General features: G+C 43.8%; 1 protein-coding gene across 1 annotated transcript; it reads left to right on the top strand.

Moving 5' to 3' along the window:
- Positions 1–1,118: 1,118 nt before the first annotated feature.
- LOC117820320 (uncharacterized protein PB18E9.04c-like) lies at positions 1,119–23,585 on the top strand. Its single transcript, XM_034694048.1, has 5 exons — positions 1,119–1,127; positions 1,171–1,193; positions 1,618–2,559; positions 5,342–5,529; positions 23,497–23,585. Exons 1-5 carry the CDS (start codon positions 1,119–1,121, stop codon positions 23,583–23,585), a joined length of 1,251 nt encoding a protein of 416 aa, XP_034549939.1.
- The last annotated feature ends 444 nt before the right edge of the window (positions 23,586–24,029 follow it).

The following is a 24,029-nucleotide window of genomic DNA, read 5'->3' as shown; positions in this document are numbered from 1 at the left end:
ACTTCAACTACAACAGTTGCACCCTCAACTTCAACACCAGCAACATCAACAACAACAGTTGCCCCTCAACTACAACACCAGCAACATCAACAACAACAACATTGGCTCCATTTTCACAAACAACAGTTGCCCCCTCAACCACAATCCCAGCAATATCATCTACCACAACAGATGCTCCATTGACCACAATACCAGCAACATCAACTACAACAGCATTCTCCTCAACCACAACACCAGCAAAATCTACAACAGTTGCATCCTCAACTACAATACCAGCAACATCATCTACAACAGTTGCCCCCTCAACTACAATACCAGCAACATCATCTACAACAGTTGCCCCCTCAACTACAATACCAGCAACATCATCTACAACAGTTGCCCCCTCAACTACAATACCAGCAACTTCGACTACAACAACAAATGCCCCCTCAACCACAACAGCAGTCCCTTCAACTACGACATTGGCTCAATTTTCTTCAACAACAGTTGCCCCCTCAACTACGATACCAGCAACATCATCTACAACAGTTGCCCCCTCAACTACAATACCAGCAACATCAACTTCAACACTTGCGTCCTCAACCACAACTCCAACAACATCAACGATTGCCCCCTCAACCACAATATCAGCAACATCAACTACAACCGTTGTCCCATCAACAACACCTGCAACTACAACTACAACAGTTGCCCCATCAACCACAATCCCAGCAATATCATCTACTACAACGTATGCTCCATTGACCACAATACAAGCAACATCAACTACAACAGCATTCCCCTCAACGACAACACCAGCAACATCTACAACAGTTGCATCCTCAACTACAACACCAACAACATCAACAGTATTCCCCTCAACCACAACTACAGCAACATCAACAACAGTTGCCCCCTCAACCACAACCCCAGCAATATCATCTACCACAACGGATGCTCCATTGACCACAATACCAGCAACATCAACTACAACAGTATTCTCCTCAACCACAACACCAGCAAAATCTACAACAGTTGCATCCTCAACTACAACATCAACAGTTGCCCCCTCAACCACAACTACAGCAACATCTACAACAGTTGCCCCCTCAACCACAACAGCAGTCCCTTTAACTATGACATTGGCTCAATTTTCTTCAACAGTTGCCCCCTCAACTACAATCCCAGCAATATCATCTACCACAACGGATGCTCAATTGACCACAATACCAGCAACATCAACTACAACAGTTGTCCCATCAACAACACCAGCAACTTCAACTACAACAGTTGCACCCTCAACTTCAACACCAGCAACATCAACACCAACAGTTGCCCCCTCAACAACAACACCAGCAACATCAACAACAACAACATTGGCTCCATTTTCACAAACAACAGTTGCCCCCTCAACCACAATCCCAGCAATATCATCTACCACAACAGATGCTCCATTGACCACAATACCAGCAACATCAACTACAACAGTTGCCTCCTCAACCACAACACCAGCAAAATCTACAACAGTTGCATCCTCAACTACAATACCAGCAACATCATCTACAACAGTTGCCCCCTCAACTACAATACCAGCAACATCAACAACAGTTGCCCCCTCAACCACAATACCAGCAACATCAACTACAACAGTATTCTCCTCAACCACAACACCAGCAACTTCGACTACAACAACAAATGCCCCCTCAACCACAACAGCAGTCCCTTCAACTACGACATTGGCTCAATTTTCTTCAACAACAGTTGCCCCCTCAACTACGATACCAGCAACATCATCTACAACAGTTGCCCCCTCAACTACAATACCAGCAACATCAACTTCAACACTTGCGTCCTCAACCACAACTCCAACAACATCAACAGTTGCCCCCTCAACCACAATATCAGCAACATCAACTACAACCGTTGTCCCATCAACAACACCTGCAACTACAACTACAACAGTGCCCCATCAACCACAATCCCAGCAATATCATCTATTACAACGTATGCTCCATTGACCACAATACAAGCAACATCAACTACAACAGCATTCCCCTCAACGACAACACCAGCAACATCTACAACAGTTGCATCCTCAACTACAACACCAACAACATCAACAGTATTCCCCTCAACCACAACTACAGCAACATCAACAACAGTTGCCCCCTCAACCACAATCCCAGCAATATCATCTACCACAACGGATGCTCCATTGACCACAATACCAGCAACATCAACTACAACAGTATTCTCCTCAACCACAACACCAGCAAAATCTACAACAGTTGCATCCTCAACTACAACATCAACAGTTGCCCCCTCAACCACAACTACAGCAACATCTACAACAGTTGCCCCCTCAACCACAACAGCAGTCCCTTTAACTATGACATTGGCTCAATTTTCTTCAACAGTTGCCCCCTCAACTACAATCTCAGCAATATCATCTACCACAACGGATGCTCAATTGACCACAATACCAGCAACATCAACTACAACAGTTGTCCCATCAACAACACCAGCAACTTCAACTACAACAGTTGCACCCTCAACTTCAACACCAGCAACATCAACAACAACAGTTGCCCCTCAACAACAACACCAGCAACATCAACAACAACAACATTGGCTCCATTTTCACAAACAACAGTTGCCCCCTCAACCACAATCCCAGCAATATCATCTACCACAACAGATGCTCCATTGACCACAATACCAGCAACATCAACTACAACAGTTGCCTCCTCAACCACAACACCAGCAAAATCTACAACAGTTGCATCCTCAACTACAATACCAGCAACATCATCTACAACAGTTGCCCCCTCAACTACAATACCAGCAACATCATCTACAACAGTTGCCCCCTCAACTACAATACCAGCAACATCATCTACAACAGTTGCCCCCTCAACTACAATACCAGCAACTTCGACTACAACAACAAATGCCCCCTCAACCACAACAGCAGTCCCTTCAACTACGACATTGGCTCAATTTTCTTCAACAGTTGCCCCCTCAACTACGATACCAGCAACATCATCTACAACCGTTGCCCCCTCAACTACAATACCAGCAACATCAACTTCAACACTTGCGTCCTCAACCACAACTCCAACAACATCAACAGTTGCCCCCTCAACCACAATATCAGCAACATCAACTACAACCGTTGTCCCATCAACAACACCTGAAACTACAACTACAACAGTTGCCCCATCAACCACAATCCCGGCAATATCATCTACTACAACGTATGCTCCATTGACCACAATACAAGCAACATCAACTACAACAGCATTCCCCTCAACGACAACACCAGCAACATCTACAACAGTTGCATCCTCAACTACAACACCAACAACATCAACAGTATTCCCCTCAACCACAACTACAGCAACATCAACAACAGTTGCCCCCTCAACCACAATCCCAGCAATATCATCTACCACAACGGATGCTCCATTGACCACAATACCAGCAACATCAACTACAACAGTATTCTCCTCAACCACAACACCAGCAAAATCTACAACAGTTGCATCCTCAACTACAACATCAACAGTTGCCCCCTCAACCACAACTACAGCAACATCTACAACAGTTGCCCCCTAAACCACAACAGCAGTCCCTTTAACTATGACATTGGCTCAATTTTCTTCAACAGTTGCCCCCTCAACTACAATCTCAGCAATATCATCTACCACAACGGATGCTCAATTGACCACAATACCAGCAACATCAACTACAACAGTTGTCCCATCAACAACACCAGCAACTTCAACTACAACAGTTGCACCCTCAACTTCAACACCAGCAACATCAACAATAACAGTTGCCCCCTCAACAACAACACCAGCAACATCAACAACAACAACATTGGCTCCATTTTCACAAACAACAGTTGCCCCCTCAACCACAATCCCAGCAATATCATCTACCACAACAGATGCTCCATTGATCACAATACCAGCAACATCAACTACAACAGTTGTCCCATCAACAACACCAGCAACTTCAACTACAACAGTTGCACCCTCAACTTCAACACCAGCAACATCAACAACAACAGTTGCCCCCTCAACAACAACACCAGCAACATCAACAACAACAACATTGGCTCCATTTTCACAAACAACAGTTGCCCCCTCAACCACAATCCCAGCAATATCATCTACCACAACAGATGCTCCATTGACCACAATACCAGCAACATCAACTACAACAGTTGTCCCATCAACAACACCAGCAACTTCAACTACAACAGTTGCACCCTCAACTTCAACACCAGCAACATCAACAACAACAGTTGCCCCCTCAACAACAACACCAGCAACATCAACAACAACAACATTGGCTCCATTTTCACAAACAACAGTTGCCCCCTCAACCACAATCCCAGCAATATCATCTACCACAACAGATGCTCCATTGACCACAATACCAGCAACATCAACTACAACAGTTGCCTCCTCAACCACAACACCAGCAAAATCTACAACAGTTGCATCCTCAACTACAATACCAGCAACATCATCTACAACAGTTGCCCCCTCAACTACAATACCAGCAACATCATCTACAACAGTTGCCCCCTCAACTACAATCTCAGCAATATCATCTACCACAACGGATGCTCAATTGACCACAATACCAGCAACATCAACTACAACAGTTGTCCCATCAACAACACCAGCAACTTCAACTACAACAGTTGCACCCTCAACTTCAACACCAGCAACATCAACAACAACAGTTGCCCCCTCAACAACAACACCAGCAACATCAACAACAACAACATTGGCTCCATTTTCACAAACAACAGTTGCCCCCTCAACCACAATCCCAGCAATATCATCTACCACAACAGATGCTCCATTGACCACAATACCAGCAACATCAACTACAACAGTTGTCCCATCAACAACACCAGCAACTTCAACTACAACAGTTGCACCCTCAACTTCAACACCAGCAACATCAACAACAACAGTTGCCCCCTCAACTACAATACCAGCAACATCATCTACAACAGTTGCCCCCTCAACTACAATACCAGCAACATCATCTACAACAGTTGCCCCCTCAACTACAATACCAGCAACTTCGACTACAACAATACCAGCAACTTCGACTACAACAACAAATGCCCCCTCAACCACAACAGCAGTCCCTTCAACTACGACATTGGCTCAATTTTCTTCAACAACAGTTGCCCCCTCAACTACGATACCAGCAACATCATCTACAACAGTTGCCCCCTCAACTACAATACCAGCAACATCAACTTCAACACTTGCGTCCTCAACCACTACTCCAACAACATCAACAGTTGCCCCCTCAACCACAATATCAGCAACATCAACTACAACCGTTGTCCCATCAACTACAACCGTTGTCCCATCAACAACACCTGCAACTACAACTACAACAGTTGCCCCATCAACCACAATCCCAGCAATATCATCTACTACAACGTATGCTCCATTGACCACAATACAAGCAACATCAACTACAACAGCAGTCCCCTCAACGACAACACCAGCAACATCTACAACAGTTGCATCCTCAACTACAACACCAACAACATCAACAGTATTCCCCTCATCCACAACTACAGCAACATCAACAACAGTTCCCCCCTCAACCACAATCCCAGCAATATCATCTACCACAACGGATGCTCCATTGACCACAATACCAGCAACATCAACTACAACAGTATTCTCCTCAACCACAACACCAGCAAAATCTACAACAGTTGCATCCTCAACTACAACATCAACAGTTGCCCCCTCAACCACAACTACAGCAACATCTACAACAGTTGCCCCCTCAACCACAACAGCAGTCCCTTTAACTATGACATTGGCTCAATTTTCTTCAACAGTTGCCCCCTCAACTACAATCTCAGCAATATCATCTACCACAACGGATGCTCAATTGACCACAATACCAGCAACATCAACTACAACAGTTGTCCCATCAACAACACCAGCAACTTCAACTACAACAGTTGCACCCTCAACTTCAACACCAGCAACATCAACAACAACAGTTGCCCCCTCAACAACAACACCAGCAACATCAACAACAACAACATTGGCTCCATTTTCACAAACAACAGTTGCCCCCTCAACCACAATCCCAGCAATATCATCTACCACAACAGATGCTCCATTGACCACAATACCAGCAACATCAACTACAACAGTTGCCTCCTCAACCACAACACCAGCAAAATCTACAACAGTTGCATCCTCAACTACAATACCAGCAACATCATCTACAACAGTTGCCCCCTCAACTACAATACCAGCAACATCATCTACAACAGTTGCCCCCTCAACTACAATACCAGCAACATCATCTACAATAGTTGCCCCCTCAACAACAATACCAGCAACTTCGACTACAACAACAAATGCCCCCTCAACCACAACAGCAGTCCCTTCAACTACGACATTGGCTCAATTTTCTTCAACAACAGTTGCCCCCTCAACTACGATACCAGCAACATCATCTACAACAGTTGCCCCCTCAACCACAATCCCAGCAATATCATCTACCACAACAGATGCTCCATTGACCACAATACCAGCAACATCAACTACAACAGTTGCCTCCTCAACCACAACACCAGCAAAATCTACAACAGTTGCATCCTCAACTACAGTACCAGCAACATCATCTACAACAGTTGCCCCCTCAACTACAATACCAGCAACTTCGACTACAACAACAAATGCCCCCTCAACCACAACAGCAGTCCCTTCAACTACGACATTGGCTCAATTTTCTTCAACAACAGTTGCCCCCTCAACTACGATACCAGCAACATCATCTACAACAGTTGCCCCCTCAACTACAATACCAGCAACATCAACTTCAACACTTGCGTCCTCAACCACAACTCCAACAACATCAACAGTTGCCCCCTCAACCACAATATCAGCAACATCAACTACAACAGCAGTCCCCTCAACGACAACACCAGCAACATCTACAACAGTTGCATCCTCAACTACAACACCAACAACATCAACAGTATTCCCCTCAACCACAACTACAGCAACATCAACAACAGTTGCCCCCTCAACCACAATCCCAGCAATATCATCTACCACAACGGATGCTCCATTGACCACAATACAAGCAACATCAACTACAACAGTATTCTCCTCAACCACAACACCAGCAAAATCTACAACAGTTGCATCCTCAACTACAACATCAACAGTTGCCCCCTCAACCACAACTACAGCAACATCTACAACAGTTGCCCCCTCAACCACAACAGCAGTCCCTTTAACTATGACATTGGCTCAATTTTCTTCAACAGTTGCCCCCTCAACTACAATCTCAGCAATATCATCTACCACAACGGATGCTCAATTGACCACAATACCAGCAACATCAACTACAACAGTTGTCCCATCAACAACACCAGCAACTTCAACTACAACAGTTGCACCCTCAACTTCAACACCAGCAACATCAACAACAACAGTTGCCCCCTCAACAACAACACCAGCAACATCAACAACAACAACATTGGCTCCATTTTCACAAACAACAGTTGCCCCCTCAACCACAATCCCAGCAATATCATCTACCACAACAGATGCTCCATTGACCACAATACCAGCAACATCAACTACAACAGTTGCCCCCTCAACCACAACACCAGCAAAATCTACAACAGTTGCATCCTCAACTACAATACCAGCAACATCATCTACAACAGTTGCCCCCTCAACTACAATACCAGCAACATCATCTACAACAGTTGCCCCCTCAACTACAATACCAGCAACATCATCTACAACAGTTGCCCCCTCAACTACAATACCAGCAACTTCGACTACAACAACAAATGCCCCCTCAACCACAACAGCAGTCCCTTCAACTACGACATTGGCTCAATTTTCTTCAACAACAGTTGCCCCCTCAACTACGATACCAGCAACATCATCTACAACAGTTGCCCCCTCAACTACAATACCAGCAACATCAACTTCAACACTTGCGTCCTCAACCACAACTCCAACAACATCAACAGTTGCCCCCTCAACCACAATATCAGCAACATCAACTACAACAGCAGTCCCCTCAACGACAACACCAGCAACATCTACAACAGTTGCATCCTCAACTACAACACCAACAACATCAACAGTATTCCCCTCAACCACAACTACAGCAACATCAACAACAGTTGCCCCCTCAACCACAATCCCAGCAATATCATCTACCACAACGGATGCTCCATTGACCACAATACCAGCAACATCAACTACAACAGTATTCTCCTCAACCACAACACCAGCAAAATCTACAACAGTTGCATCCTCAACTACAACATCAACAGTTGCCCCCTCAACCACAACTACAGCAACATCTACAACAGTTGCCCCCTCAACCACAACAGCAGTCCCTTTAACTATGACATTGGCTCAATTTTCTTCAACAGTTGCCCCCTCAACTACAATCTCAGCAATATCATCTACCACAACGGATGCTCAATTGACCACAATACCAGCAACCTCAACTACAACAGTTGTCCCATCAACAACACCAGCAACTTCAACTACAACAGTTGCACCCTCAACTTCAACACCAGCAACATCAACAACAACAGTTGCCCCCTCAACAACAACACCAGCAACATCAACAACAACAACATTGGCTCCATTTTCACAAACAACAGTTGCCCCCTCAACCACAATCCCAGCAATATCATCTACCACAACAGATGCTCCATTGACCACAATACCAGCAACATCAACTACAACAGCATTCTCCTCAACCACAACACCAGCAAAATCTACAACAGTTGCATCCTCAACTACAATACCAGCAACATCATCTACAACAGTTGCCCCCTCAACTACAATACCAGCAACATCATCTACAACAGTTGCCCCCTCAACTACAATACCAGCAACATCATCTACAACAGTTGCCCCCTCAACTACAATACCAGCAACATCATCTACAACAGTTGCCCCCTCAACTACAATACCAGCAACATCATCTACAACAGTTGCCCCCTCAACTACAATACCAGCAACTTCGACTACAACAACAAATGCCCCCTCAACCACAACAGTAGTCCCTTCAACTACGACATTGGCTCAATTTTCTTCAACAACAGTTGCCCCCTCAACTACGATACCAGCAACATCATCTACAACAGTTGCCCCCTCAACTACAATACCAGCAACATCAACTTCAACACTTGCGTCCTCAACCACAACTCCAACAACATCAACAGTTGCCCCCTCAACCACAATATCAGCAACATCAACTACAACCGTTGTCCCATCAACAACACCTGCAACTACAACTACAACAGTTGCCCCCTCAACTACAATACCAGCAACATCAACTTCAACACTTGCGTCCTCAACCACTACTCCAACAACATCAACAGTTGCCCCCTCAACCACAATATCAGCAACATCAACTACAACCGTTGTCCCATCAACAACACCTGCAACTACAACTACAACAGTTGCCCCATCAACCACAATCCCAGCAATATCATCTACTACAACGTATGCTCCATTGACCACAATACAAGCAACATCAACTACAACAGCATTCCCCTCAACGACAACACCAGCAACATCTACAACAGTTGCATCCTCAACTACAACACCAACAACATCAACAGTATTCCCCTCAACCACAACTACAGCAACATCAACAACAGTTGCCCCATCAACCACAATCCCAGCAATATCATCTACCACAACGGATGCTCCATTGACCACAATACCAGCAACATCAACTACAACAGTATTCTCCTCAACCACAACACCAGCAAAATCTACAACAGTTGCATCCTCAACTACAACATCAACAGTTGCCCCCTCAACCACAACTACAGCAACATCTACAACAGTTGCCCCCTCAACCACAACAGCAGTCCCTTTAACTATGACATTGGCTCAATTTTCTTCAACAGTTGCCCCCTCAACTACAATCCCAGCAATATCATCTACCACAACGGATGCTCAATTGACCACAATACCAGCAACATCAACTACAACAGTTGTCCCATCAACAACACCAGCAACTTCAACTACAACAGTTGCACCCTCAACTACAATACCAGCAACTTCGACTACAACAATACCAGCAACTTCGACTACAACAACAAATGCCCCCTCAACCACAACAGCAGTCCCTTCAACTACGACATTGGCTCAATTTTCTTCAACAACAGTTGCCCCCTCAACTACGATACCAGCAACATCATCTACAACAGTTGCCCCCTCAACTACAATACCAGCAACATCAACTTCAACACTTGCGTCCTCAACCACTACTCCAACAACATCAACAGTTGCCCCCTCAACCACAATATCAGCAACATCAACTACAACCGTTGTCCCATCAACAACACCTGCAACTACAACTACAACAGTTGCCCCATCAACCACAATCCCAGCAATATCATCTACTACAACGTATGCTCCATTGACCACAATACAAGCAACATCAACTACAACAGCATTCCCCTCAACGACAACACCAGCAACATCTACAACAGTTGCATCCTCAACTACAACACCAACAACATCAACAGTATTCCCCTCAACCACAACTACAGCAACATCAACAACAGTTGCCCCCTCAACCACAATCCCAGCAATATCATCTACCACAACGGATGCTCCATTGACCACAATACCAGCAACATCAACTACAACAGTATTCTCCTCAACCACAACACCAGCAAAATCTACAACAGTTGCATCCTCAACTACAACATCAACAGTTGCCCCCTCAACCACAACTACAGCAACATCTACAACAGTTGCCCCCTCAACCACAACAGCAGTCCCTTTAACTATGACATTGGCTCAATTTTCTTCAACAGTTGCCCCCTCAACTACAATCCCAGCAATATCATCTACCACAACGGATGCTCAATTGACCACAATACCAGCAACATCAACTACAACAGTTGTCCCATCAACAACACCAGCAACTTCAACTACAACAGTTGCACCCTCAACTTCAACACCAGCAACATCAACAACAACAGTTGCCCCCTCAACAACACCAGCAACATCAACAACAACAACATTGGCTCCATTTTCACAAACAACAGTTGCCCCCTCAACCACAATCCCAGCAATATCATCTACCACAACAGATGCTCCATTGACCACAATACCAGCAACATCAACTACAACAGCATTCTCCTCAACCACAACACCAGCAAAATCTACAACAGTTGCATCCTTAACTACAATACCAGCAACATCATCTACAACAGTTGCCCCCTCAACTACAATACCAGCAACATCATCTACAACAGTTGCCCCCTCAACTACAATACCAGCAACATCATCTACAACAGTTGCCCCCTCAACTACAATACCAGCAACTTCGACTACAACAACAAATGCCCCCTCAACCACAACAGTAGTCCCTTCAACTACGACATTGGCTCAATTTTCTTCAACAACAGTTGCCCCCTCAACTACGATACCAGCAACATCATCTACAACAGTTGCCCCCTCAACTACAATACCAGCAACATCAACTTCAACACTTGCGTCCTCAACCACAACTCCAACAACATCAACAGTTGCCCCCTCAACCACAATATCAGCAACATCAACTACAACCGTTGTCCCATCAACAACACCTGCAACTACAACTACAACAGTTGCCCCCTCAACTACAATACCAGCAACATCAACTTCAACACTTGCGTCCTCAACCACTACTCCAACAACATCAACAGTTGCCCCCTCAACCACAATATCAGCAACATCAACTACAACCGTTGTCCCATCAACAACACCTGCAACTACAACTACAACAGTTGCCCCATCAACCACAATCCCAGCAATATCATCTACCACAACAGATGCTCCATTGACCACAATACCAGCAACATCAACTACAACAGTTGCCTCCTCAACCACAACACCAGCAAAATCTACAACAGTTGCATCCTCAACTACAGTACCAGCAACATCATCTACAACAGTTGCCCCCTCAACTACAATACCAGCAACATCATCTACAACAGTTGCCCCCTCAACTACAATACCAGCAACATCATCTACAACAGTTGCCCCCTCAACTACAATACCAGCAACTTCGACTACAACAATACCAGCAACTTCGACTACAACAACAAATGCCCCCTCAACCAGAACAGCAGTCCCTTCAACTACGACATTGGCTCAATTTTCTTCAACAACAGTTGCCCCCTCAACTACGATACCAGCAACATCATCTACAACAGTTGCCCCCTCAACTACAATACCAGCAACATCAACTTCAACACTTGCGTCCTCAACCACTACTCCAACAACATCAACAGTTGCCCCCTCAACCACAATATCAGCAACATCAACTACAACCGTTGTCCCATCAACAACACCTGCAACTACAACTACAACAGTTGCCCCATCAACCACAATCCCAGCAATATCATCTACTACAACGTATGCTCCATTGACCACAATACAAGCAACATCAACTACAACAGCAGTCCCCTCAACGACAACACCAGCAAAATCTACAACAGTTGCATCCTCAACTACAACATCAACAGTTGCCCCCTCAACCACAACTACAGCAACATCTACAACAGTTGCCCCCTCAACCACAACAGCAGTCCCTTTAACTATGACATTGGCTCAATTTTCTTCAACAGTTGCCCCCTCAACTACAATCTCAGCAATATCATCTACCACAACGGATGCTCAATTGACCACAATACCAGCAACATCAACTACAACAGTTGTCCCATCAACAACACCAGCAACTTCAACTACAACAGTTGCACCCTCAACTTCAACACCAGCAACATCAACAACAACAGTTGCCCCCTCAACAACAACACCAGCAACATCAACAACAACAACATTGGCTCCATTTTCACAAACAACAGTTGCCCCCTCAACCACAATATCAGCAACATCAACTACAACCGTTGTCCCATCAACAACACCTGCAACTACAACTACAACAGTTGCCCCATCAACCACAATCCCAGCAATATCATCTACTACAACGTATGCTCCATTGACCACAATACAAGCAACATCAACTACAACAGCAGTCCCCTCAACGACAACACCAGCAACATCTACAACAGTTGCATCCTCAACTACAACACCAACAACATCAACAGTATTCCCCTCATCCACAACTACAGCAACATCAACAACAGTTCCCCCCTCAACCACAATCCCAGCAATATCATCTACCACAACGGATGCTCCATTGACCACAATACCAGCAACATCAACTACAACAGTATTCTCCTCAACCACAACACCAGCAAAATCTACAACAGTTGCATCCTCAACTACAACATCAACAGTTGCCCCCTCAACCACAACTACAGCAACATCTACAACAGTTGCCCCCTCAACCACAACAGCAGTCCCTTTAACTATGACATTGGCTCAATTTTCTTCAACAGTTGCCCCCTCAACTACAATCTCAGCAATATCATCTACCACAACGGATGCTCAATTGACCACAATACCAGCAACATCAACTACAACAGTTGTCCCATCAACAACACCAGCAACTTCAACTACAACAGTTGCACCCTCAACTTCAACACCAGCAACATCAACAACAACAGTTGCCCCCTCAACAACAACACCAGCAACATCAACAACAACAACATTGGCTCCATTTTCACAAACAACAGTTGCCCCCTCAACCACAATCCCAGCAATATCATCTACCACAACAGATGCTCCATTGACCACAATACCAGCAACATCAACTACAACAGTTGCCTCCTCAACCACAACACCAGCAAAATCTACAACAGTTGCATCCTCAACTACAATACCAGCAACATCATCTACAACAGTTGCCCCCTCAACCACAAGATCAGCAACATCAACTACAACCGTTGTCCCATCAACAACACCTGCAACTACAACTACAACAGTTGCCCCATCAACCACAATCCCAGCAATATCATCTACTACAACGTATGCTCCATTGACCACAATACAAGCAACATCAACTACAACAGCATTCCCCTCAACGACAACACCAGCAACATCTACAACAGTTGCATCCTCAACTACAACACCAACAACATCAACAGTATTCCCCTCAACCACAACTACAGCAACATCAACAACAGTTGCCCCCTCAACCACAATCCCAGCAATATCATCCACCACAACGGATGCTCCATTGACCACAATACCAGCAACATCAACTACAACAGTTGTCCCATCAACAACACCAGCAACTTCAACTACAACAGTTGCACCCTCAACTTCAACACCAGCAACATCAACAACAACAGTTGCCCCCTCAACAACAACACCAGCAACATCAACAACAACAACATTGGCTCCATTTTCACAAACAACAGTTGCCCCCTCAACCACAATCCCAGCAATATCATCTACCACAACAGATGCTCCATTGACCACAATACCAGCAACATCAACTACAACAGTTGCCTCCTCAACCACAACACCAGCAAAATCTACAACAGTTGCCCCCTCAACCACAACAGCAGTCCCTTTAACTATGACATTGGCTCAATTTTCTTCAACAGTTGCCCCCTCAACTACAATCTCAGCAATATCATCTACCACAACGGATGCTCAATTGACCACAATACCAGCAACATCAACTACAACAGTTGTCCCATCAACAACACCAGCAACTTCAACTACAACAGTTGCACCCTCAACTTCAACACCAGCAACATCAACAACAACAGTTGCCCCCTCAACAACAACACCAGCAACATCAACAACAACAACATTGGCTCCATTTTCACAAACAACAGTTGCCCCCTCAACCACAATCCCAGCAATATCATCTACCACAACAGATGCTCCATTGACCACAATACCAGCAACATCAACTACAACAGTTGCCTCCTCAACCACAACACCAGCAAAATCTACAACAGTTGCATCCTCAACTACAATACCAGCAACATCATCTACAACAGTTGCCCCCTCAACTACAATACCAGCAACATCATCTACAACAGTTGCCCCCTCAACTACAATACCAGCAACATCATCTACAACAGTTGCCCCCTCAACTACAATACCAGCAACATCAACAACAACAACAAATGCCCCCTCAACCACAACAGCAGTCCCTTCAACTACGACATTGGCTCAATTTTCTTCAACAACAGTTGCCCCCTCAACTACGATACCAGCAACATCATCTACAACAGTTGCCCCCTCAACTACAATACCAGCAACATCAACTTCAGCCCCCTCAACCACAATATCAGCAACATCAACTACAACCGTTGTCCCATCAACAACACCTGCAACTACAACTACAACAGTTGCCCCCTCAACCACAATCCCAGCAATATCATCTACCACAACGGATGCTCCATTGACCACAATACCAGCAACATCAACTACAACAGTATTCTCCTCAACCACAACACCAGCAAAATCTACAACAGTTGCATCCTCAACTACAACATCAACAGTTGCCCCCTAAACCACAACTACAGCAACATCTACAACAGTTGCCCCCTCAACCACAACAGCAGTCCCTTTAACTATGACATTGGCTCAATTTTCTTCAACAGTTGCCCCCTCAACTACAATCCCAGCAATATCATCTACCACAACGGATGCTCAATTGACCACAATACCAGCAACATCAACTACAACAGTTGTCCCATCAACAACACCAGCAACTTCAACTACAACAGTTGCACCCTCAACTTCAACACCAGCAACATCAACAACAACAGTTGCCCCCTCAACAACAACACCAGCAACATCAACAACAACAACAACAACAACATTGGCTCCATTTTCACAAACAACAGTTGCCTCCTCAACCACAACACCAGCAAAATCTACAACAGTTGCATCCTCAACTACAATACCAGCAACATCATCTACAACAGTTGCCCCCTCAACTACAATACCAGCAACATCATCTACAACAGTTGCCCCCTCAACTACAATACCAGCAACATCATCTACAACAGTTGCCCCCTCAACTACAATACCAGCAACTTCGACTACAACAACAAATGCCCCCTCAACCACAACAGCAGTCCCTTCAACTACGACATTGGCTCAATTTTCTTCAACAACAGTTGCCCCCTCAACTACGATACCAGCAACATCATCTACAACAGTTGCCCCCTCAACTACAATACCAGCAACATCAACTTCAGCCCCCTCAACCACAATATCAGCAACATCAACTACAACCGTTGTCCCATCAACAACACCTGCAACTACAACTACAACAGTTGCCCCCTCAACCACAATCCCAGCAATATCATCTACCACAACGGATGCTCCATTGACCACAATACCAGCAACATCAACTACAACAGTATTCTCCTCAACCACAACACCAGCAAAATCTACAACAGTTGCATCCTCAACTACAACATCAACAGTTGCCCCCTAAACCACAACTACAGCAACATCTACAACAGTTGCCCCCTCAACCACAACAGCAGTCCCTTTAACTATGACATTGGCTCAATTTTCTTCAACAGTTGCCCCCTCAACTACAATCCCAGCAATATCATCTACCACAACGGATGCTCAATTGACCACAATACCAGCAACATCAACTACAACAGTTGTCCCATCAACAACACCAGCAACTTCAACTACAACAGTTGCACCCTCAACTTCAACACCAGCAACATCAACAACAACAGTTGCCCCCTCAACAACAACACCAGCAACATCAACAACAACAACAACAACAACATTGGCTCCATTTTCACAAACAACAGTTGCCCCCTCAACCACAATCCCAGCAATATCATCTACCATAACAGATGCTCCATTGACCACAATACCAGCAACATCAACTACAACAGTTGCCTCCTCAACCACAACACCAGCAAAATCTACAACAGTTGCATCCTCAACTACAATACCAGCAACATCATCTACAACAGTTGCCCCCTCAACTACAATACCAGCACTATCATCTACAACAGTTGCCGCCTCAACTACAATACCAGCAACATCATCTACAACAGTTGCCCCCTCAACTACATTACCAGCAACTTCGACTACAACAATACCAGCAACTTCGACTACAACAACAAATGCCCCCTCAACCACAACAGCAGTCCCTTCAACTACGACATTGGCTCAATTTTCTTCAACAACAGTTGCCCCCTCAACTACGATACCAGCAACATCATCTACAACAGTTGCCCCCTCAACTACAATACCAGCAACATCAACTACAATACCAGCAACATCAACTTCAACACTTGCGTCCTCAACCACAACTCCAACAACATCAACAGTTGCCCCCTCAACCACAACATCAACTACAACCGTTGTCCCATCAACAACACCTGCAACTACAACTACAACAGTTGCCCCATCAACCACAATCCCAGCAATATCATCTACTACAACGTATGCTCCATTTACCACAATACAAGCAACATCAACTACAACAGCATTCCCCTCAACGACAACACCAGCAACATCTACAACAGTTGCATCCTCAACTACAACACCAACATCAACAGTTGCCCCCTTAACCACAACAGTAGATGCTCCATTGACCACAACAGTTGCCCCATCAACAACACCAACAACTTCAACTACCACAACAGTTGCCCTCTCAACTTCAACACCAACAACATCAACTACAACAACAAATGCCCCCTCGACCACTACAGCAGTCCCTTTAACTACGACATTGGCTTCATTTTCTTCAACAGTTGTCCCATCAACAACACCAGCAACATCATCTACAACAGTTTCCTCCCCAACTACCAGACCAACAACATCAACAGTTTCCCCCTCAACAACACCAGCAACTTCAACTACAACAACAATTGCCCTCTCAACCACAACAGTAGATGCTCCATTGACAACAGTTGCCCCATCAACCACAACACCTACTTCTTCATCCACAACATAAATGTAATTGTAAGGCCTAAAGTTCAAATGTATTAAGTGGTTGTATCAGACACTAATACCAATGGTAAAAAAACAAAAATTAAACAAGTTTTTGCTGATTCTGGTTCCTTTTAGTTCTTCTTTTTTTAAAGTGCAATAATTTTTCCACCTTGAATTTTAATTGTTGTATAAAAACTACAACCTTTACCTGGACCCAGCCCAGAGTATCTGTACGTTTAGTCAACAGCATAATAACCCTATTTTGCCTACCAAATATCCTGAGTTACATGACTTTGAAGTAATACTATTGATACATTAATCATACATGTGTTAAAGGGTGAAAGGGGATTTTTGGGACACAGATTACAATGGATTCATGAGGTTACAGAGCTCAGCTTCTAGTAACATGAGCTGGATAAAAACTTGAATTTTTGTAATGGTTGAAAATAAGGACTAAAGGTGTGTTACAGTGCTTTGAAAGACCTGCCAGGGGATATGGTGGTCACTAAAACTCAGCAAATTTTGTAACATTAAGACATGTTCCTAAATATAGCACTAGATGGCAGTGTAACGTAGGAAATAGACAACTTACAGGAATGGAGTCTAAAACACATTGCTGATAGTTTACTCCTTTGACTGCATTCCAGCATTACTTACTTTATAAAATGGCTCTGTAAGTGTCCCCACATTCTTAGAGTTTAAAAAAAAATAACTAACATGAAACTGAAGCACAGTTTAAGCCTGTGGCAGAGCTGAAATCCTGTTGCTTCTGAATTTTGAAAGGACTTCTGAGGCTTCTGAAAACTTTGGACACTCTTGTACCTTTATATCAAGTAATGGCACGCTTTCAAAGTCACTTAAAGTATAATTAACTAAAATTCCAAATTCTGGATGAACATTTAGTTATGCTGCTCTGTCTGACTGGATGATCAGACATCTTGGATTGCTGTGAATATGTTGAAAACATCTTCACAAGACATTAACATGTGGCAAAGATGGGAAACCCACAACCTGCTGTGAGTTGTGTCACTGCACAGAGTGTTATTAAAACATTACAGTCAACTTCAACAGCTGAACAAATAAACTACCACACACTTTAGAAAACAACATTTTTATATATCATTAACAGGATAAACAATTAAGCAAGTATAAATGTCTTAATAAGTGGATGGCTGTAACTCTGCCTGATTTTAGTCGTATTGATGCAAGAGAAGATGCATTTGAGGTGTAGAGGGCACCTAACAGATAAATTCAGCCATGCTAACTGGGTGAAATATGACACTTTGGCAGGTTTTAAAGTTAAGAGTGCAGACTTAACTCTTTTTCAACCATCCAACAGAGTCTTATTTCTTTCAAGGTTCAAGGTTCAAAGGTTCAAAGGTTTTTATTGTCAATTTTCACTGTATATACGAGACATACAGGAAAAACGAGATGCTGTTTCTCTCTTCCAGCTTTTAAATATCTAAAATTTAAATATAAAATACAATAAAATATAATAAAATACAGTTTTATAAAAACAGCCTATGTACACAGTGCAGGTAGTGCAGTGACAGTTTAAAAATGGACAATGAATATGAAAATAGATAACAGTGCAAATGATATTATGGTGCAGACAATATTTGAGATAATATGCAAATAATAATGTGCAAAAAGCAGCTGAGGTAGAGTCCTTGTATGTAGTGTGTGTGTGTGTGTGTGTGTGTGTGTGTGTGTGTGTGTGTGTGTGTGTGTGTGTGTGTGTGTGTGTGTGTGTGTGTGTGTGTGTGTTTCATCCTCCAGCTCAGAACTTGATTTAAGGTCATAAATCCATACAATAAAGTTACAAGCATTAAGGTGCACGATCAAGCAAAAGAACGACTTCACTCTAACAGAAGGCTCCTTCTCCGACCACAGCAGGTTATTTGTTCTGTTCCCATGAGTCGTGCTCTCCAGAGGGGGCATTCCCCGCTGCCCTCAAGCCCTCTCCAGCAGGCCAGCAGAGCTCGACAAACAAGACCTGGGGTCCAGTCAATTTGTCTGGACAAATGTAGGGATTTGGGGCCACTGCGAGCTATGCAGCGATGAGTGCTAATTGTTTGTGTGCCAAGCGACTCCCCTCAATCCCTCTGGTCTCTCAAGTCACCCCATTCACCCTGGCCTTTGTCTGATGAGTAACTTGAACCTGACACATCAGACAAGGGAAAATTGAATTAAAGATACTCTTCTATTTGTAATTACATTCTATCTTTGAAGTATAGGTACATTGTTCCTGCATCGTTTGTAATAAAATGAGAATTTTCTTTTTTTAAATGTGCACTTTTTCACACTTCCTCTTTGTTTCTCTCATAGCTCACAGCTACTTCAAAAGTCCCAGGATGGAGAGAAGGGTGGATGGAGAGCAGATGGGTGGGGGGTGGATGTGGTCCACTTATACCTCTACCCTCTGGTCAACAATAAGCTGAAGCTGCACTGCGTCACGACACGTGAGACTGAGGCAATCTGAGAAAGTGGCTGGAGCCCGGCGTCACCTCAGGCCCCCAGTCCTCCTCTAGTCTAGTCCAGCCAGTCCTCCCCCCTCCTCTCCTGTGCTCTCCTGGCATGCTGATCAGAGGATTAGGCTCCAGAGACGGCGTCGAGTCAAGAGCACGTGAGAGAAAGGGAAAGGCATGCAGGGAAGATGAGGTACATGCCGGTTTCACACGCACCCACACCCACACAAGAAGGCGAGCAGCCGTGGAGCGTGAGGACCACACACTCAACTGCAGCAGTGGCAGCTGTCAGTAGAGGGTACCAAGGTGCTGTGACTAACTGTTTAAACAAGATAAAATCAACACAAATAACAAACAACTTCGAAAAACAGTTTAAAAATCAGCTCCAAAAGCATTCTCTCTGAACTTAATCTGGCATCTCCCTTTAATCCCTTTAAGAGAAATTTTATTTTCTGCAGTAATTTACAAGATAGCAGAAGATTTCAAGTGATATCATAGGCCTGTTTCCCAAATAAATCTCAAAAACATTAACAATTTGACTTAAAACTGGAAACTGTCTACAAATCTTGAATAAGCAACAAAATAACGTGACCTCCAAGAGTTTTTGAGTAAGTTACTTTTACTTTTAGGTCTCAAAAAGGATCATATACATTCCCTGTTAATTAAAATGTTCTATTATTTTATCATTATGTCCCTGCAAACTTTGATGTGTGTTTGTCTGCTGATAACAACATCCTTTTTTTTGCCTGCACACACTGAAGTGTTTTATCCAAACCATTAGTCCCTGGCCTCTCTACTTGAAGTGAAATATTGTTGGCAGAGTGTACTGTGTGGCTGGACTCCAAAATGTTTTTCAAATAGAAACATCCACCGTTTAGCTTCATTATGATATTAACACTATCTGCTTGAGTGGCGGAAACACATTTTAGGAGGTGGATTATAACAGAGGAAGCCATTAAAGGTTGTTAGTCCGGGTTTAAATGGTCCAGAACTCCTGACCGAGTTATTCTGGACCGACAGTGCAGAACTCTATAGTGATAGTTTTCTGTTAATTCATTTCTCTCTTTTTGAGCTTTTGTTTTGAAGTGATAAAAAATATAAAAGTGACCTCTCCTTATATGGAGGTATATATAATTGTGCACATTCACATAGATACATTTGTTAATCTCCACTTAACGGTACCTCTGTAGGAACAGGAAACTGAGCTCAGGGTTGAAGCATCCTCGAAAATAAGGCACATGTTGCGGCTGACTGACGATTTAACCAAACAAAAACCAACACGCCGCCTAAGGCTAAGCACGGGAGTTTACCTGTGACGCGCACTCACAGAAACACACATCCACTTCTAATGCTCGTTAATGCTCTTTATTTCTAACGATGCGCAACTTGAACATTCTGCTTCATACAATACAAGACAGAGTACAGAACGGCAAAACTAATGTGGTGTTAAGCGTAGCGGTCAACAGAAAGTGTCACTCCCGACTCACCCTTCCTCGTTAACAAACCAACAGACTACAGGTGCGTGGAATTATTTGTAACCACCGCGCCCACACCCACAGTGACGTATCCACCACTCAAGTGCCAGCAGAGTACACACACCCCCCTCACATCAATATACAGCACTTACCAACACGTCACATATAAAACACACACATATGGCTCCTACAGCACATATAAAACATCAGTGAAGAGGTTTAGTTAGCTAGCAATATACAAGTTAAGTGGACTAATTGGTTAAATGTTGTCACTCTCGCTAGTCAGCACCAGAATTACACTTTTTTAAAATCTTTATTATTGTAGCCCTGAAATGTTGGTCATATGTTGTGTCTAAGCTGTAGCACAGCCACCAGCCACTAGCTAGGGATGTAGCTCATTATAAGCATGAGCATTAGTAGGCAAGGCAAGGCAGCTTTATTTGTATAGCACATTTCATACACAAGGGCAACTCAATGTGCTTTACATTAAAACATTAAAAGCATTGGAAACATTCAGACAAGCACAATTAAAATGACAAATATAATAAAACATAGAAAAGAAAAGGAAAATTGCAAATATATTAAGAAATAAAATTTGCATTTAAAGCGAGTTAAAATGAGCTAAGATAGGAAGGCAGTGCCAATTAAAAAAGTCTTAGTCTTTGATTTAAAAGAGGTGAGAGTTGGAGCAGACCTGCAGCTTTCAGGGAGTGTGTTCCAGATATGTGGAGCATAATGACTAAACTCTGCTTCACCATGTTTCGTTCTGACTCTTGGGACTAAAAGCAGACCAGTACCTGATGACCTCAGAGGTCGAGATGGTTCATACAGCAGGCAGCAGATCAGCAATGTATTTTGGGCCTAAACCATTCAGTGCTTTATAAACCATCAGCAGGATTTTGAAGTCTATTCTCTGACAGACAGGAAGCCAGTGTAGGGATCTAAGAACTGGACTGATGTGGTCTACTGTTTTGGTCCTTGTTAGGACTCGAGCAGCAGCATTCTGTATGAGCTGCAGGCGTCTGATGGACTTTTTAGGGAGTCCTGTAAAGACACCGTTACAGTAGTCGAGTAGTTTTCTAGAAGTTTTTCTGAATCCTGCTGAGACATAAGTCCTTTAATCCTTGACATATTCTCAAGGTGATAGTAGGCGGACTTTGTGGCTGCTGAAATTAAGGTCTGAGTGTCTGACTACACCAAGGTTTCTGGCTTGGTTTGTACATTTCATCGTGGCTGATTGAAGCAGAGCAGTAACCCTGATTATTCCTAAGTGCAAGAGCATACATTTGATATTTCCATGCTGTCCCCTCATTGTCCTAAAATTTCTTGTCTCTTAAAACTGCTGACATGTTAGAAATATCCTCACTAATGTTCTTACTTAAAGGCTGCAACTAAGATTAGACAAAAGTCTACAAGAACAAAAATACACATAGCCAATTTTTTTTTCAAAGAAGTCGCCTTGTTTTCAAAATGTTCTAACTCTTAATCTATAGCTTAAATTAGGCCTAAACATGAACCCAGTACAGGACACACACACACACACACGTCAACACAAGTTTCTGCAAATCTTTAACAGGGTCATTAGCGATGCTCCCTCCCACAAATTGCTCCCATTCAGGCCTCTTGTGTTTTGTGTGTTTGGATCTGCCCACCGATCAGGAGGCAGGTGGTCAGCACGGCTCAAACTGTCCCGCCTTAACGTGGAGCAGAGAAAGTGTGGCCTCTTCCTGCATGTACCCCAGCAGTGACCCTTCCCCTGATCATCCTCTCTCTCTCTCTCACACACACACACACACACACACACACACACACACACACACACACACACACACACACACACACACACACACACACACACACCACACTCTCTCACATTGGACACCTTGTTAAACTCAGCAGGGGCTGCTGGCTCTTCTAGTGCTGCTCGTGGGGGGCCTTCAGTGTGAGTAAAAAGGGAAGCAGCAGGACAACAACACATTAAACAGAGAGTGTGCCTTTCACATCTGCATACTCCTGACCCAGGAGGTAAGCCCAAAACCAAAATCTACATTAGGCCACCATTTCTGACTCCCCTATAAATGTCTGAAACTGAATTTGAATAGTCTTTGTGTCAATTCGGCAAACAAAGTTCCAATAAAGTTTCAAGCAGATTTCTGTTATATGTCACTCTGTTAAGGACATGTGGTTTCTTA

Source organism: Notolabrus celidotus, chromosome 10 (genome assembly GCF_009762535.1).
Source record: "Notolabrus celidotus isolate fNotCel1 chromosome 10, fNotCel1.pri, whole genome shotgun sequence".
NCBI lineage: Eukaryota > Metazoa > Chordata > Actinopteri > Labriformes > Labridae > Notolabrus > Notolabrus celidotus.
The sequence above is the reverse complement of the archived record's forward strand: the minus strand, read 5'-3'. Positions and strand labels throughout refer to the sequence as shown.

What these genes read in the sequence shown, in the direction of transcription:
- LOC117820320 (XM_034694048.1), top strand. An exon ending in TATCATCTACCACAACGGAT is followed by an intron (nt 1,194 to 1,617) that starts GCTCAATTGACC and finishes CAATACCAGCAA; the next exon opens with CATCAACTACAACAGTATTC. An exon ending in TCAACACCAGCAACATCAAC is followed by an intron (nt 2,560 to 5,341) that starts AACAACAGTTGC and finishes CCACAATATCAG; the next exon opens with CAACATCAACTACAACCGTT.